General features: G+C 42.2%; 2 protein-coding genes across 2 annotated transcripts in view; both read right to left on the reverse strand.

Annotated features, from left to right (window-relative positions):
- Positions 1 to 13,655, reverse strand: part of LOC133966542 (basement membrane-specific heparan sulfate proteoglycan core protein-like) — a 298,590-nt gene that overhangs the window by 283,961 nt on the left and 974 nt on the right. Inside the window, exons 3-13 of the mRNA XM_062401524.1 lie at positions 12,859 to 13,128; positions 12,385 to 12,755; positions 12,198 to 12,240; positions 11,557 to 11,829; positions 10,540 to 10,941; positions 9,294 to 9,566; positions 8,920 to 9,186; positions 8,068 to 8,415; positions 7,281 to 7,532; positions 6,375 to 6,623; positions 5,307 to 5,552 (exon numbers count right to left, since the gene is read on the reverse strand). Of these exons, the coding sequence (XP_062257508.1) occupies positions 5,307 to 5,552; positions 6,375 to 6,623; positions 7,281 to 7,532; positions 8,068 to 8,415; positions 8,920 to 9,186; positions 9,294 to 9,566; positions 10,540 to 10,941; positions 11,557 to 11,829; positions 12,198 to 12,240; positions 12,385 to 12,755; positions 12,859 to 13,128 (2,994 nt within the window). The remainder of the gene's footprint in view (positions 1 to 5,306; positions 5,553 to 6,374; positions 6,624 to 7,280; positions 7,533 to 8,067; positions 8,416 to 8,919; positions 9,187 to 9,293; positions 9,567 to 10,539; positions 10,942 to 11,556; positions 11,830 to 12,197; positions 12,241 to 12,384; positions 12,756 to 12,858; positions 13,129 to 13,655) is intronic.
- LOC133966102 (uncharacterized) lies at positions 2,030 to 4,995 on the reverse strand. The gene is made up of 6 exons (XM_062400859.1): positions 4,882 to 4,995; positions 4,744 to 4,759; positions 4,561 to 4,652; positions 4,392 to 4,436; positions 3,865 to 3,927; positions 2,030 to 3,723 (listed from the first exon to the last, which is right to left on the reverse strand). The coding sequence occupies exon 6, from the start codon at positions 3,105 to 3,107 to the stop codon at positions 2,187 to 2,189; it is 921 nt and encodes a 306-aa protein (XP_062256843.1). The 5' UTR covers positions 3,108 to 3,723; positions 3,865 to 3,927; positions 4,392 to 4,436; positions 4,561 to 4,652; positions 4,744 to 4,759; positions 4,882 to 4,995; the 3' UTR covers positions 2,030 to 2,186.

The following is a 13,655-nucleotide window of genomic DNA, read 5'->3' on the forward strand; positions in this document are numbered from 1 at the left end:
AAGGCAAAAGAAACAAGTCATTATTTGGTTTAATAAAAGTCCCTGAAAGTCTTCAGCATTAATTTAACGTTAGCAACAGACCTGCAGCTTATTATCGTTGAATCAATATTTATATTCTACGTTTCTGGTCTTATTAGGGCAGAGCACCAAACAGTGGGAGGCCCTTTTGAACTTGTAAGGATTATTGTTATTTTTTTTCTTTTCAGGCTAATGAATTGGCTTTTTGAGGCTTTAACATGAGCAAATTCTTACCACAATTTGCAGAAAATTAGAAAGTGATGAAAATGTACGTATTCTGGAGTCATTTTAATTTAATATATCTTTGCATTGAATGAATTTCATCATTCAGTATTTCAGGTATTCACCAATTCACTTGTTTTTGATCACAAATCTTATTTAAATGTTTCCTTTGTTACTTTCATCTTTGTCGCTTGTTATTTTTATGCTATATTATCTTCATAATCAATGTTTTTCTTTCACATGTGTTGTTCACATTAATGTTGCATAAGTGAATTTTGCCAAAGTCTACACTGTCAAGAACTATATATCCTTAAACTAAACTAAACTATCTATATGGAAATGTTCACTAGGAGAAAAGCAGAATTAGTGTCATGGGAAATCTTATGGTCACTTTGCTCTGTACCTGCTCACTAAGTTATGCACAGATGCTGCTCCTTGGTTTCCTGTGATTTAACACGATTTGTTCTATCTGTAACATTAAATACAACAGATTAGTGGATGTTAGATTTCACAGTTCACATTAGTATGTAGAAGTTGTCAGTACGTGTAGATGCAGCAGCTGCCCCAAGCAGTATCGGAGGTGTTCCAAACACAAGCATGAGGAAAGCAGCGACTAAGCACGAGAGCTGTGGCTAATGAAGAAGCTGCCAACGTCCTCTGGTGTAAACACTGAAATCCCAGACTTCCCAGTGCCTTGAGAATGAAACAGAATTAAAATGTGAGTCATGTGTCTTTATCTTGAGGAGTTCTCTCAACACTAGTGAAGAACATTTGACATCAGCCACAGTTTGCTCCATCTTACAAACATAAATAATTCATCCATCATGATCCCGGTCTTCTCCAGTCCTGGTGCACCAATCCAGGGAGCGTGTAAGGTGTTGTTCTTCAGTGTCTCGCTGATCTCCAAGCAGTTAGGGTTCATCAAGACAAAGGCAACACACAGCCACTGCAGAGACAAATACAAATGTAAGTAATGGACAAGGACTCCAGCACTTGATAAAACCTCAAAGAACAGCAACTCACCAAGCTAATGAATATAAGAACAAGCTGAATAATATCAGTGTAGGCCACAGAGTAGAGACCTCCCAGCAGAGTGTAGATGAGGACCACTGCAGCAGAGATCCAGATACACAGAGTGTAGGGCAAATCCAGGACCACACTCATGGTGCCTCCTGTTAAACCCCTTGGATCACTGGAGTTCTACTTACATACACACTGTACAAGTATCACTGACTCATATTCCTTCACATACATTTATTTTAAACTGACACTTGAACACAAACACATATATGAGGAGAGGTTAAAGTGCTTCTGTATATTATTACTTACCTAAACAAATCAGTATTAATGCTTGACTTAGTATATCAATAGAAATTGAGGCCAGACTCAGTCCAGCTGTCAGAACTGGTCCAGTTCATTTCTCTTAGTGGTTTAGCAAACACCAGGCCACCTTGATTTAATGAGGGGAAAAACAAACTAGTGATAATATCAAGAAAGGTTTAAATGTTCAACAGAAGAGTTTCCTGCCACAATAAAACACAAACCTTCTTGTCTTCACTTGAAAGCCGGAGTCATCGGTCAGAGCAGAGACGTCATGTGGAGGAAACATCCATCAGCTGCAGAGCTTCACTGGGCAGAGACCAGCTGACCACTGCAGACATGAGCAACTGGCTGAGGAGACACTGGTGGACCAGAAGGAAACCAGCTCCCACTCAGACAGGAAGTCACACTGAGGACACGTAAGGTGAGGGATTTCAAAATAAAACAGGACATATCGACAGAGTCCAGCTGGGATTTCAAAGTTTAATAAAGATAAAAGAAAGAACACATCAAATTATGTGTTTGAATTATAATCTGTTACAGTTCATCACATTTCAAAATAAAAAGCAAAACTGTCTGCAGACGAGTGTTTTCATCAAACAGAGAATTACGAGCCATGGAAATAATCACACATAACCACAGACTGTATATGGAACATAACCACAGACTGTATATGGAACATAACCACAGACTGTATATGGAACATCACCACAGACTGTATATGGAACATCACCACAGACTGTATATGGATCATAACCACAGACTGTATATGGAACATCACCACAGACTGTATATGGAACATCACCACAGACTGTATATGAAACATAACCACAGACTGTATATGGAACATAACCACAGACTGTATATGGAACATAACCACAGACTGTATATGGAACATCACCACAGACTGTATATGGAACATCACCACAGACTGTATATGGAACATAACCACAGACTGTATATGGAACATAACCACAGACTGTATATGGAACATCACCACAGACTGTATATGGAACATAACCACAGACTGTATATGGAACATAACCACAGACTGTATATGGAACATCACCACAGACTGTATATGGAACATCACCACAGACTGTATATGGAACATCACCACAGACTGTATATGGAACATCACCACAGACTGTATATGGAACATAACCACAGACTGTATATGGAACATAACCACAGACTGTATATGAAACATAACCACAGACTGTATATGGAACATAACCACAGACTGTATATGGAACCTCACCACAGACTGTATAAGGAACATCACCACAGACTGTATAGGGAACATCACCACAGACTGTATATGGAACATCACCACAGACTGTATATGGAACATCACCACAGACTGTATATGGAACATCACCACAGACTGTATATGGAACATAACCACAGACTGTATATGGAACATAACCACAGACTGTATATGGAACATCACCACAGACTGTATATGAAACATAACACACAGACTGTATATGGAACATAACCACAGACTGTATATGGAACATCACCACAGACTGTATATGGAACATAACCACAGACAGACGATGTCCTTTCTGACATCGTCCTCCATTGAGTCATTGGTGAATAATAAAAAATACATATTTATACTTATGAATGGAAAACATCAAAGGTTGCATTCAAACTTTTGTTGCATGATGGCGGCAAAAATATACAGAATAAACTTTTTTTAGGGGCCAATGCAGATACTGATATCAAGGAGTAAAAAACATCACTTGTGTATGAAATTGCAAATTAAAGCTTAAGTAAAACAATATTCTTTAAAGAAATAAAGATAAATTGAAAGAAAACACAAATACGACAGAATATATAGAACTTGAATTAAGACATAAAAAAATCAATGTAAAATATAATCATAAAGCACATTATTCATCCTGTAAAATAAACCTTTTCATATCGGAGCATATCTTAAAAGGCCCATATCAGCCAATTGAAATATTGAACGTAAACACAAAAGCAAATATCAAAACATTTCTTTTTTCATTTATACTGAAATTCAATCCAGATCAAGTCGTTCTTTCCAATGAGCTGTTACAAAACTGGTGAGTCTAACATGTGAAGGTGTTTCAGGATGAATGTTGATTTTCATGCTCTTGTTTCCTGGAGGATGAACCATTCATAGTCCTCCTGAAACAAAGAGACAATAACTATAAATTACTAAAGTATTTTACAAGAAGTATTTAATAATGATATGATGGAGTTTCAGTTGAGGTTTATTTCAGATGCACATGAGCCAGTAGCTGAACAGCCAGTTGTTAATATTTGTACCTGAAGCTGAATGTGGATTTTCATTAACGTAGTCAGACGTCTCCTCTGGATCACCTCGGGTTCCTGTGAAGATCAGACAAACGACTTGAGAAGGTGGAGAACCACTGTTTGATTCATCTAGTTGATCTCGTTGCCACTCTAATATCTCTATCTCAACCAGCTTCACCAGCTTCAGGTGCTCCACACGTGGTCCAATGCAAATGAACGTCCTTGTTGTTCAAACATTATGTGGACGCAGCAAAACCGATCCCTGGTTCAGTTTGATCCGGGTCAGACTACATTCTGGTGCATTGGTCTGGAGCCGGGTCTGAGGAACCTTCCACCTGTAGCTCTGCTTCAGACTCAACTGAAAAGTCCAAATGTCTGTCTTTGGACCATGTGACCAAAATGAGATGTTGGAAAACCACGCGTGTGTATTGATGTCATGACTTCGTGTTGGACATTTCTGTCCTCCTCTGCCCGTCCACCTGAAACCAGAAGGTTTTTCATTGTGGACTTCTCTGCAGGAGACTCATTTTATACTGTACCTTCCTCCGTGTCTCCTCTGATTGAGTCATAGATGCAGTCGTCACCTACGAGTCAATAAAAAATCAAATCAACATGAAATGTATTTGGAAACTTTGTGACTAGGTTCTTCTGAAAAGCATCAAGTTAGAAATATCTGAGAAGGCATTCAGGAGGAGAAGGACGACTGACCGTGGAGAAGAGACGAGTACACTGGCAGCTGGATTTCATCGTATTGGACAGTTGGGTCTGAGCTCTGATTGGTTCTCAGAGACTGGCTGAGTCTGAAACAGTCAAACGTCACAAGTGAATGAAACAGAAAAAGTAAAGTATTGATGTTTTGTTGAAGATGAAACAAGAGAGAGTGGAACCAACCTGTCACAACACAGATCTGTGGAAAAGACAATAATGATCACGTTACATGATTTTATTTTTCAACCTCTGCTCCATGACTATCGTGACAATAGTTTGAATGAGTTTGATTTAAATGAACTGAACCAGAGCAGCTCTCACTCTTTGAATTCCTGCACCAACACAACAGCAGCAGCGAGAGGAGGAGAATCAGTGCGAAGCCTCCAACCAGCCCAACGACCAGCAGCACAGGAGACGCAGAGGGAGGTGCTGCAGGAGTCACAGATCAGACGAGGAGCAGTGAGGAGCAAAGAAAGATCCATGACGTGGAGAAACATAGAACCAACAATTCAGACATTTTGATTTGAAAAAAAACAAATGTGTGAATAAGGTTTGTACTTGAAGAAAAATGTTATATGTCCAAAAAAGTTTCCAGCTTTAAAAATAAGTGGAAAAGTTTTATAAGTGTATTGATCAAGAGGACCTGGTGTTTAGAAACCGTCTCAGTGAAAATACTGAGTAGAAAAGTTTTGAATCTACTTCTCAACCTGGAGACTCCTTTTCTACCTCATATTGATTACACTCACATTTTACTGACATCCAACTCTCCTGTGAGAAGACTCCTGAATGTTCACACTTGTAGGAACCTTCATCTGACTTTGACACAGATGAGATTTCCATTTTCCCTCTGATATCTCTTTGGAGGAGTTCATCATTTTTGTAGAAAGAGAAACTGGAATCGAGTTTTCTTCCGAACCATGAGCAGCTGAGAGTAACGGACACTCCCTCAGTCACAGGATGGGCAGGGCTCTCCAGGAGAACACGATCTGAATCTGTAAATAATTAAAAAACCATCAACAATGTGAACAACCTGATAATTCAGCTCGTATATAAACAGCTTGAGTCTAAATATTAGATGTTAAATGGAGCCAAAGTCATTCAATGCATTTTTTGTCACATTCTGCTCCTCACGTCCATGAGCTGTACGTTGTGTGTGCGCTGGAAAAACATCTGGTTTCAACACACAGCCCTGGATTCAAGAGCAGGACATCTGAGCTCAAGCAGGGGAGAGTTGAGTGTGAGCGCAGGGTTTAGAGTGAGAGCTTCACTAAATCTGAATGGGACATCAATAAGTCCTGCTCTCCAACCAAAACAGTTTGGAATGAGTTTGATTTAAATGAACTGAACCAGAGCAGCTCTCACTCTTTGAATTCCTGCACCAACACAACAGCAGCAGTGAGAGGAGGAGAATCAGTGTGAAGCCTCCAACCAGCCCAACGACCAGCAGCACAGGAGACGCAGAGGGAGGTGCTGCAGGAGTCACTGATCAGACGAGGAGCAGTGAGGAGCAAAGAAAGATCCATGACGTGGAGAAACATAGAACCAACACTTCAGACATTTTGATTTGAAAAAAAACAAGTGTGTGAATAAGTTTTGTAGTTGAAGAAATATTTGAATATGTGCAAAAAAGGTTTGTAGTTGTAGAAATACTTTGATCTCTGTGTAAAAAAAACATGAATTTCTTTTTTATAAGTGTATTGATCAAGTGGACCTGGTGTTTAGAAACCGTCTCAGTGAAAATACTGCGTAGAAAAGTTTCAAATCTACTTCTCAACCTGGAGACTCCTTTTCTACCTCATATTGATCACACTCACATTTTACTGACATCCAACTCTCTGGTGAGAAGACTCCTGAATGTTCACACTTGTAGAAACCTTCATCTGACTTTGACACAGCTGAGATTTCCAGTTTCCCTTTGACATCACTTTGGAGGAGTTCACCATTTTTGTAGAAAAAGAAACTGGAATCGAGGTTTGTTCTTCTGAACAATGAGCAGCTGAGAGTAACGGACTGTCCCCCAGTCACAGGATGGGCAGGGCTCTCCAGGAGAACACGATCTGAATCTGTAAACAGTTAAAAAACCATCAACAATGTGAACAACCTGATTATTCAGCTCGTATATAAACAGCTTGAGTCTAAATATTAGATGTTAAATGGAGCCAAAGTCATTCAATGCACTTTTTGTCACATTCTGCTCCTCACGTCCATGAGCTGTACGTTGTGTGTGCGCTGGAAAAACATCTGGTTTCAATACACAGCCCTGGATTCAAGAGCAGGACATCTGAGCTCAAGCAGGGAGAGTTGAGTGTGAGCGCAGGGTTTAGAGTGAGAGCTTCACTAAATCTGAATGGGACATCAATAAGTCCTGCTCTCCAACCAAAAGACCTCCCTCTTGAGTGCAGAGAGGGAAACAGCCTCCGGGTGGCGCTGTGGGCTGTGGCGTCCACACAGTCACGTGATGTGTGCTTGTTTAACGCAGACAGACACACTCTCACAGCTGATTCTGGTTGTTGAACGTGTGGTTGTGTAAATAAAGAGGGTGAATTTCATCCAGAGATCATGTTTGATGTGATGCACCTTGGTACATGTGGGGGGTGCAGCTCCTGCAGGAGCAGTGAAGGGAGGCAGTGCTCCCCACTTTCAGCTACTGTACATTTAAATCACATTATGGGATGTTGGAAACATGCACAGTGTGAATAGATTCAATGAAAAACTACAACCTCTCGTGATGTTGACTGCGTTGCTGATCTCTGATCCAGATCCACACCAGAAAACTCCAGAAGGAAGATATATGTTCCATGAGAAGCTTGTCATTGTCTTGTGAGACTTGCACTCTGTCAATTCTACTTCTCCAGTAAACATCCACAATCTCCACTCATCAGAGTTTCCCTCGCAGGTCAGACGGACGTTGTCATCATCGAAGTGCTGCACTGAGTCCGGCTTCACTGTGAGAGACACTGACGAATAGGAATCTGAAAAACGTGACATGAAGAGTGAAACAGAAACTAATAGTTTAAATGAGTTGAGCATTAAAGACGTGAAGTCATCAGCAGAGACTCCATCTCAGTCACTTCTTGTTTTGGGAATCAGGTCATAATATTACCAGAATACATTTGTAATGTTTCCAGATTAAAGGAGTCATTTTAGGCTTTGAGTCATTTTAAAGAGTAAACGTCAGAAGGACGACATCGTTTGTTGACATCACAGTGACATCACAGTGACATCATGATGATGTCAGTCCGAGCATATGATCATAAATAATATCACCTTCAGGTCAGTCCTATAGGATGCAAACAAAGAATAATTTCATGTGACATTAGATTTTGGGGAATGATTCTCTGATCAATATAAACTTCAGATTGTCTCTCTAACCCTGTATCTGTCTTGACCTTTGACCTATGACCTCTAAAAGTGAATAACCTGGAGGAACCAGCCAAAGTAAAGTTCCCCAAGTAACTGACCGACTGAAGGGACAACATCTGCTTCAAGAGAAAGAAACAAACTCACCTACAGGCCACACCCACTTTGTCTCACTGTACTCAGTGTAAAACACGGGGTCTCCTCTTCCAGCTCGACATGAATAACCTGCTGACTCCGTCAGGCCTTGGATGACGGAGGAGTTTTGTTCAGTTCCTCCGTCGCTTCCTGGGAGCAGCTCATAACTGAACTCAGGAGTGTGATATTGATCTGACTGGGGACATCTTGGGACTGGATCCAAACTAATGGGGTGCGCTCTGTACCAGTAGAACCTCCATCCTGCAGTGGGATGTGGAACCCCCCCACAGGTGAGAGTCCCTGAGGCTCCAGGAGTCAGCCATGATGGAGACACAGTGAGGACAGGTGGTGGTGCAGCCGCTGAAACAGAACATCGTCACAACAGAAACACGTCTTCATGTTTGTCTACAGATGTTCATTTTGGAACCAATGACATTTCTGGATGCTTCACATTCAGACATCGACATGACTGCCCCCAAAAGTGAAGCCAAACGACAACACCGCCCCCTGGTGGCTGCCTGCAGTACATGTCCACTATGGTTTCTTTAATTTGAGTTTGTTCACGTCTTCATGTTTCTGATCAGTTTGGTTTTAATTAGTTATTTGATGCTATAAAAACAGTGACACGTCCTGATTGACAGCTGACTCGTGATTGGTCAAGCATATGTATGGGCGGGACCTCAATACCCGTGCTCCACACCTCCATCATGATTTCACAAACTCTAAATGACCTGAAAAGTGAAAGATGGCTGGAATCTGGGATACTTCGGCTTCTCTTCTGTACATGTGCATATAACACATATAAACTTTGTAATATTTAAAGGTAAACAACTATATTTTAATACTAAACATGACTTGACTCACCGTCAGACAACGTGAGGGGAGCACTCCATCCTGTTGAGTTCTGCCATGCACCTTTCAGTCGGCCCTGACACCAGTAGCTGCCGCTCAGATCTGACCCCAGACTGATCCTGAACTCCTTTGTGTTGGGGGGTGCCTGTGAGCTGGTTGCTGTCCATTCATACTCCCACTCAGAGTCTCCTCCCTGGATCTCACACCTCAGGGTGACGGCTTCTCCTCTGTATCTGCTCGGCCAGTTGGGTTGAAGAGTCACAGCAGCTCTGTTGTGGACTGTTCATATTCACCAGTAAAGACAGAATCACAGCTTGTATCAGCATCAACCTTTACGTCATCTCAACAAACATCATGGACGCAGAATGGATTCTCTCCTCACTCACCGATTCCATGAATCCTGACTGAGTGACTGTACTGGGTGTAGTAAACTGGATCTCCTCTTCCTCCTCTGCACCAGTACAGTCCTTCACGTGAGGCACTAGCACTTTGTCCATGTGACTTGAAGTCCTCATCCGTCAGGGGCTCCGAGGTCTTCTCACCTCTGTACCAGTAATACTTCCATCCAGGTGATGCTGGGCCCACGGAGCAGGTCAGGAGCACACTGCCCCCTACTGGAAAGGCTCTGTGGTCAGCACTCAGCTGAGCCGCTGGTCTTTCTGTTAATGTTAAAAACACTTTGGCTTTTAGTCCATTTCATGTGAATTGAATGAAATGAGTAGAACATGTGTCTCCTTCAGTCTTCTGCAGTCGTACAAACTAAAACAGCAGTAAAAGCAGAAGCACAGAATGGTTTGGTCCAGATTATACCACCTGTTTGCCACATCAGAGCCACAAGTTAGCCACAGCCGTACCGTACATCAACCAAAGCTGCCAGACGTGGCCCAGATTCGTTTGGATCTATTTGGACCATGTTCACCACATGGACCACTTTAGGTTCACATCCAGATCACACTTTGCCTAGAGCACCACATGTTTACCATAGAGACCCAGGTGGGTTCTGGGATGGTTGGACCACATTAGCTCTTTAACAAGTGGACGAGTTTAGGCTCAGATCCATTCTGTCCACAGGAAAGCTAGAGGAGCAGCATCACTGCCTGAAGTGGACCACATCCATCTGGTCTAAAGGTGCTGAGCATCCACCTATATAATGATGGACCACATCACAGCTCCACAGCAGTGAGCTCGCCCCCTGGTGGCTGGCTGCAGTACAGGTCAGATATTTCAGGAGGAAAGGAAGTTCTTGTTCCTCTGATGTTCTGTATGTTCAAGTTTTGAGTTGAACTGAATTAGTTTTTGACGTTATAAAAACCTGGTGAAACATCGTGACTCACGATTGGTCGAGTATCATCAGGACCTTGGTCCCAGATCGTTTGTCTCCAGGATGTTTTGACTTGGATTCTGAAGAGCACTCGTTTCCTCCCAGATGAGACTAACATCTAAACATCGGTGAACGTCATCTTACTCGCCAACAGGCTGATCGCAACAACGAGATAAATATCGGTAAGATGTTCAGCTTCTGAATCGGTCCATCCCTCGTTACTTTTTTGTCGTATTCTATTTCTTATCAGCGCATATGAACATAAACTGAAGGAGACATTTGCCATTTTCTCAAAACTCTGTCTTTCTCACCAGAAACTGTTAATGTGACGTCATCGCTCCACTCGGTCGTGGAATTCAAGTTCTTCTTGTCTTTAGCCAAACACCTGTAGCTTCCACTGTCGGACGAGGACACGTTGACAATCCTGTGTTCATTGTGTGTTGGAGCCGTAGTTGAGTTGGGTTTGGTCCATTCATACTCCCACTCAGACAGTTCATCTGTGGGATTGGTCCATTCATACTCCACCTCAGTCAGTTCATCTGTGGGATTGGTCCATTCATACTCCACCTCAGTCAGTTCATCTGTGGGATTGGTCCATTCATACTCCACCTCAGTCAGTTCATCTGCAGGGAGCTCACACCGGACAGTGATCCTCTCACCGCTGAAGACCAGAGACCAGTCAGGTTGCAGGACCACAGAGGCCTTGTGGGAAACTGATCACAAATAGAAACAGAGAACAGAAGAAAGTAGAATGGCTCAGTACAGCTCCTCCCTCCACCAAACTGTACAGATACCAGTCCTCTCATCTCTTCATCAGGGAAAGAATCAAACAAGAATCACACAATCTTAAAGAAAAACACTTTGCAACTTCTTAACCTTGAAACAGCAGCTTCCAAGTTAATGTAATGATTCTCTGTCTTAATGAGGAGAAAGTTTCCTCCTTCTCTCCCTGAGCGTCTGTTCTCTGTGACTCTGGTGAGTGGGTTCCATCTCCTGAGAGAAGAACTGACTGAGAGTCACAGACACAACCAGCTGCAGCTGAAGAGTGAAGCTGAACTGAGATCAGTTCATAACACTCTGAACTTATTAAAACATATCAGGTGTGGCTGCAGAGGGCGCTGTTGCTCAGTTAAAGTTACATGTTAAAGAAAGTCTGGATGTTTGGATTCCATCTAAATCTCATTGGTTCTGTCTCAAGTTTTGTTGAAATCCATCCAGTAGTTGTTGTGTAATCCTGCTGACAAACAAATAAAGAAAGAAACGTCCAGGGACAGAATATAACCTCCACAGGAGGTAACTAGTGTTTGGATTTCTAAACGGACTCTTACCTCTGTTCTCTATTGTGACTCGGTTGCTGTCCTCTGTGAGGAAGCTTGTGTCTCCTCTCCGTCCTCTGCAGCTGTAGATGCCTTCCTCTGAGATGCTGATTTCATCATCTGTTTCATTATATCTTAGGATCTGAGCTGCAGAGGAGGCTGAGGTTCTTCTGAACCAGTCGTATCTCCACTCAGCTGCGTTCTCCACAGAGCAGGTCAGTGCTACGCTTCCCTTTCCTGTGATGGTTGTGTCATCAGCAGTCAGCCTGGGCCTGGGTTTATCGGCTTTCAAAGTGCGGGAGAGAAAATGAAAGATAAATTAAATGAGAAACAGATTAAAGCGTATGAAGCAGAGTTTCACTCAGTAGAGGACAAAGTTCTGATCGTAGAATATATAAGACAAAAAGGTCTAATGATGAATCTCAACATGTAAAAGGTTCATTGATCCCCACATAGCTCAATGCTTCAGGCCCAGATGTGGCCCACACTGTCACTCTGGCATCCAGCCCACACACCTCATGGAGGGATGGCACTGGGGCAGTCCACTGCTGTTTGCCAGAGCCGGGCCACAGATGAGCCGTAGCAATACCGTGTGTCAACCACAAGGGCCGAAGGTGGCCCCCATGTGTTAGTGCTGTTTGAGCCATGTTCACCATTCATGGACCACTTGAGGTCCACATCCAGATCACACTTTGCCTACAGCACCTGATGTGTGCCAGAAAGACCCAGGTTGGTTTTAAGGTATTTGGGCCACATTAGCTTGTTTACATGTGGACCAGTTCAGGTCCACACCCAGATGCTTTCTGGGGATTGGGCAGAAATTGGTTTAGTAGTTTTTACTGGTCCTGCTAAGAACAACCAATAGAAAGAGGTGAAGACGTAACGTCCTCGTGGAGGTTGTGAAAGATGATTGGACGTACGTGTTACTCTCAGCTGGAAGGCCTCACTCCACTCTGTTGAGGAATACCAGTCCGCTCTGGCCTTACACCAGTACTCTCCACTGTGGAAAACAGAGGCAGGGCCCAGCCTGTATTCACTGTGTGTGGGAGCTGTGTTTGGACCAGTGACTGGTTGGTGGGAGCTTGTTGTCCTCCATTCATATTCCCACTGGGTGTCTCCTCCTCCCTGGATCTCACACCTGACAGAGATCGTCTCACCGCTGAATATCTGAGTCCAGTTGTGTTGCAGCACGACAAAGCTTCTGTTGGACACTGAACATTCAACACAAATATAAAACCAACAGAGACAACTGGTTAATGTTGCTGCTGACTGGTTCTGTTTCATCGTAGCCAGTCATGAAAGCCTGCTACTCACAGGTTCTGTCGATGTGATGCACGTGACTCTTCTCTGAGAAGAAATCTGAGTGAGTCCTTCTCCCCCTGCACCAGTAGCTGCCTCCCTGTGAGATGCTCAGAGAGTTGTGCACAGGATTTGTTGCGATGGCGGTTTCCTCAGCGTCTGGGGAACGTGTGAACCAGTCGTAGCTCCAACCAGCAGACTGCTCCACAGAACAGGTCAGAGTCAGAGAGCCGCCCACTGGGATGGACGTCCTGGATGCTCTCACTGTGGCTCTGGGTCTGTGTGCTGCTCAGGAAAGAATATTCACATCTTTAATTAGGATCCTTCTTATTACTTTATGAAACTCAGTTCATGTAGTGAAGCATCTATTAAATTAGCAAAAAATTATATCTTCATCATTAATTAGGAGACAAGTCATTATTAATCTTTACATCTGTAGTAGTATAAATTTATTAAAGAACATTTAAAAAATATATATTTTCAATGGTGATTAGGAATCAGTTCATCATAATTTTATAATTCTGTATGTGTAGTTATATAGTATACATAGATAAAGTAATACTTCCATTAGGAATAAATTCATGAAACTAAATAATTCAGTATATGTAGTATAAATCCATTAAAATAGCAAACATCTATATTTTCATAGTAAATTAGAAATCAATACATTATTTTATTTTTTATGTTCGGTAAGTGGTATATATCTATTAAAATAACAACTTATAATATCTATATAATTAGAAATCAATCATGATTATTGTATAAGTTAGTGCATGTAGTATAAATGTATATTTTCCTCATATATAATTGAG

The sequence above is a fragment of the Platichthys flesus genome, chromosome 12 (assembly GCF_949316205.1).
Source record: "Platichthys flesus chromosome 12, fPlaFle2.1, whole genome shotgun sequence".
NCBI lineage: Eukaryota > Metazoa > Chordata > Actinopteri > Pleuronectiformes > Pleuronectidae > Platichthys > Platichthys flesus.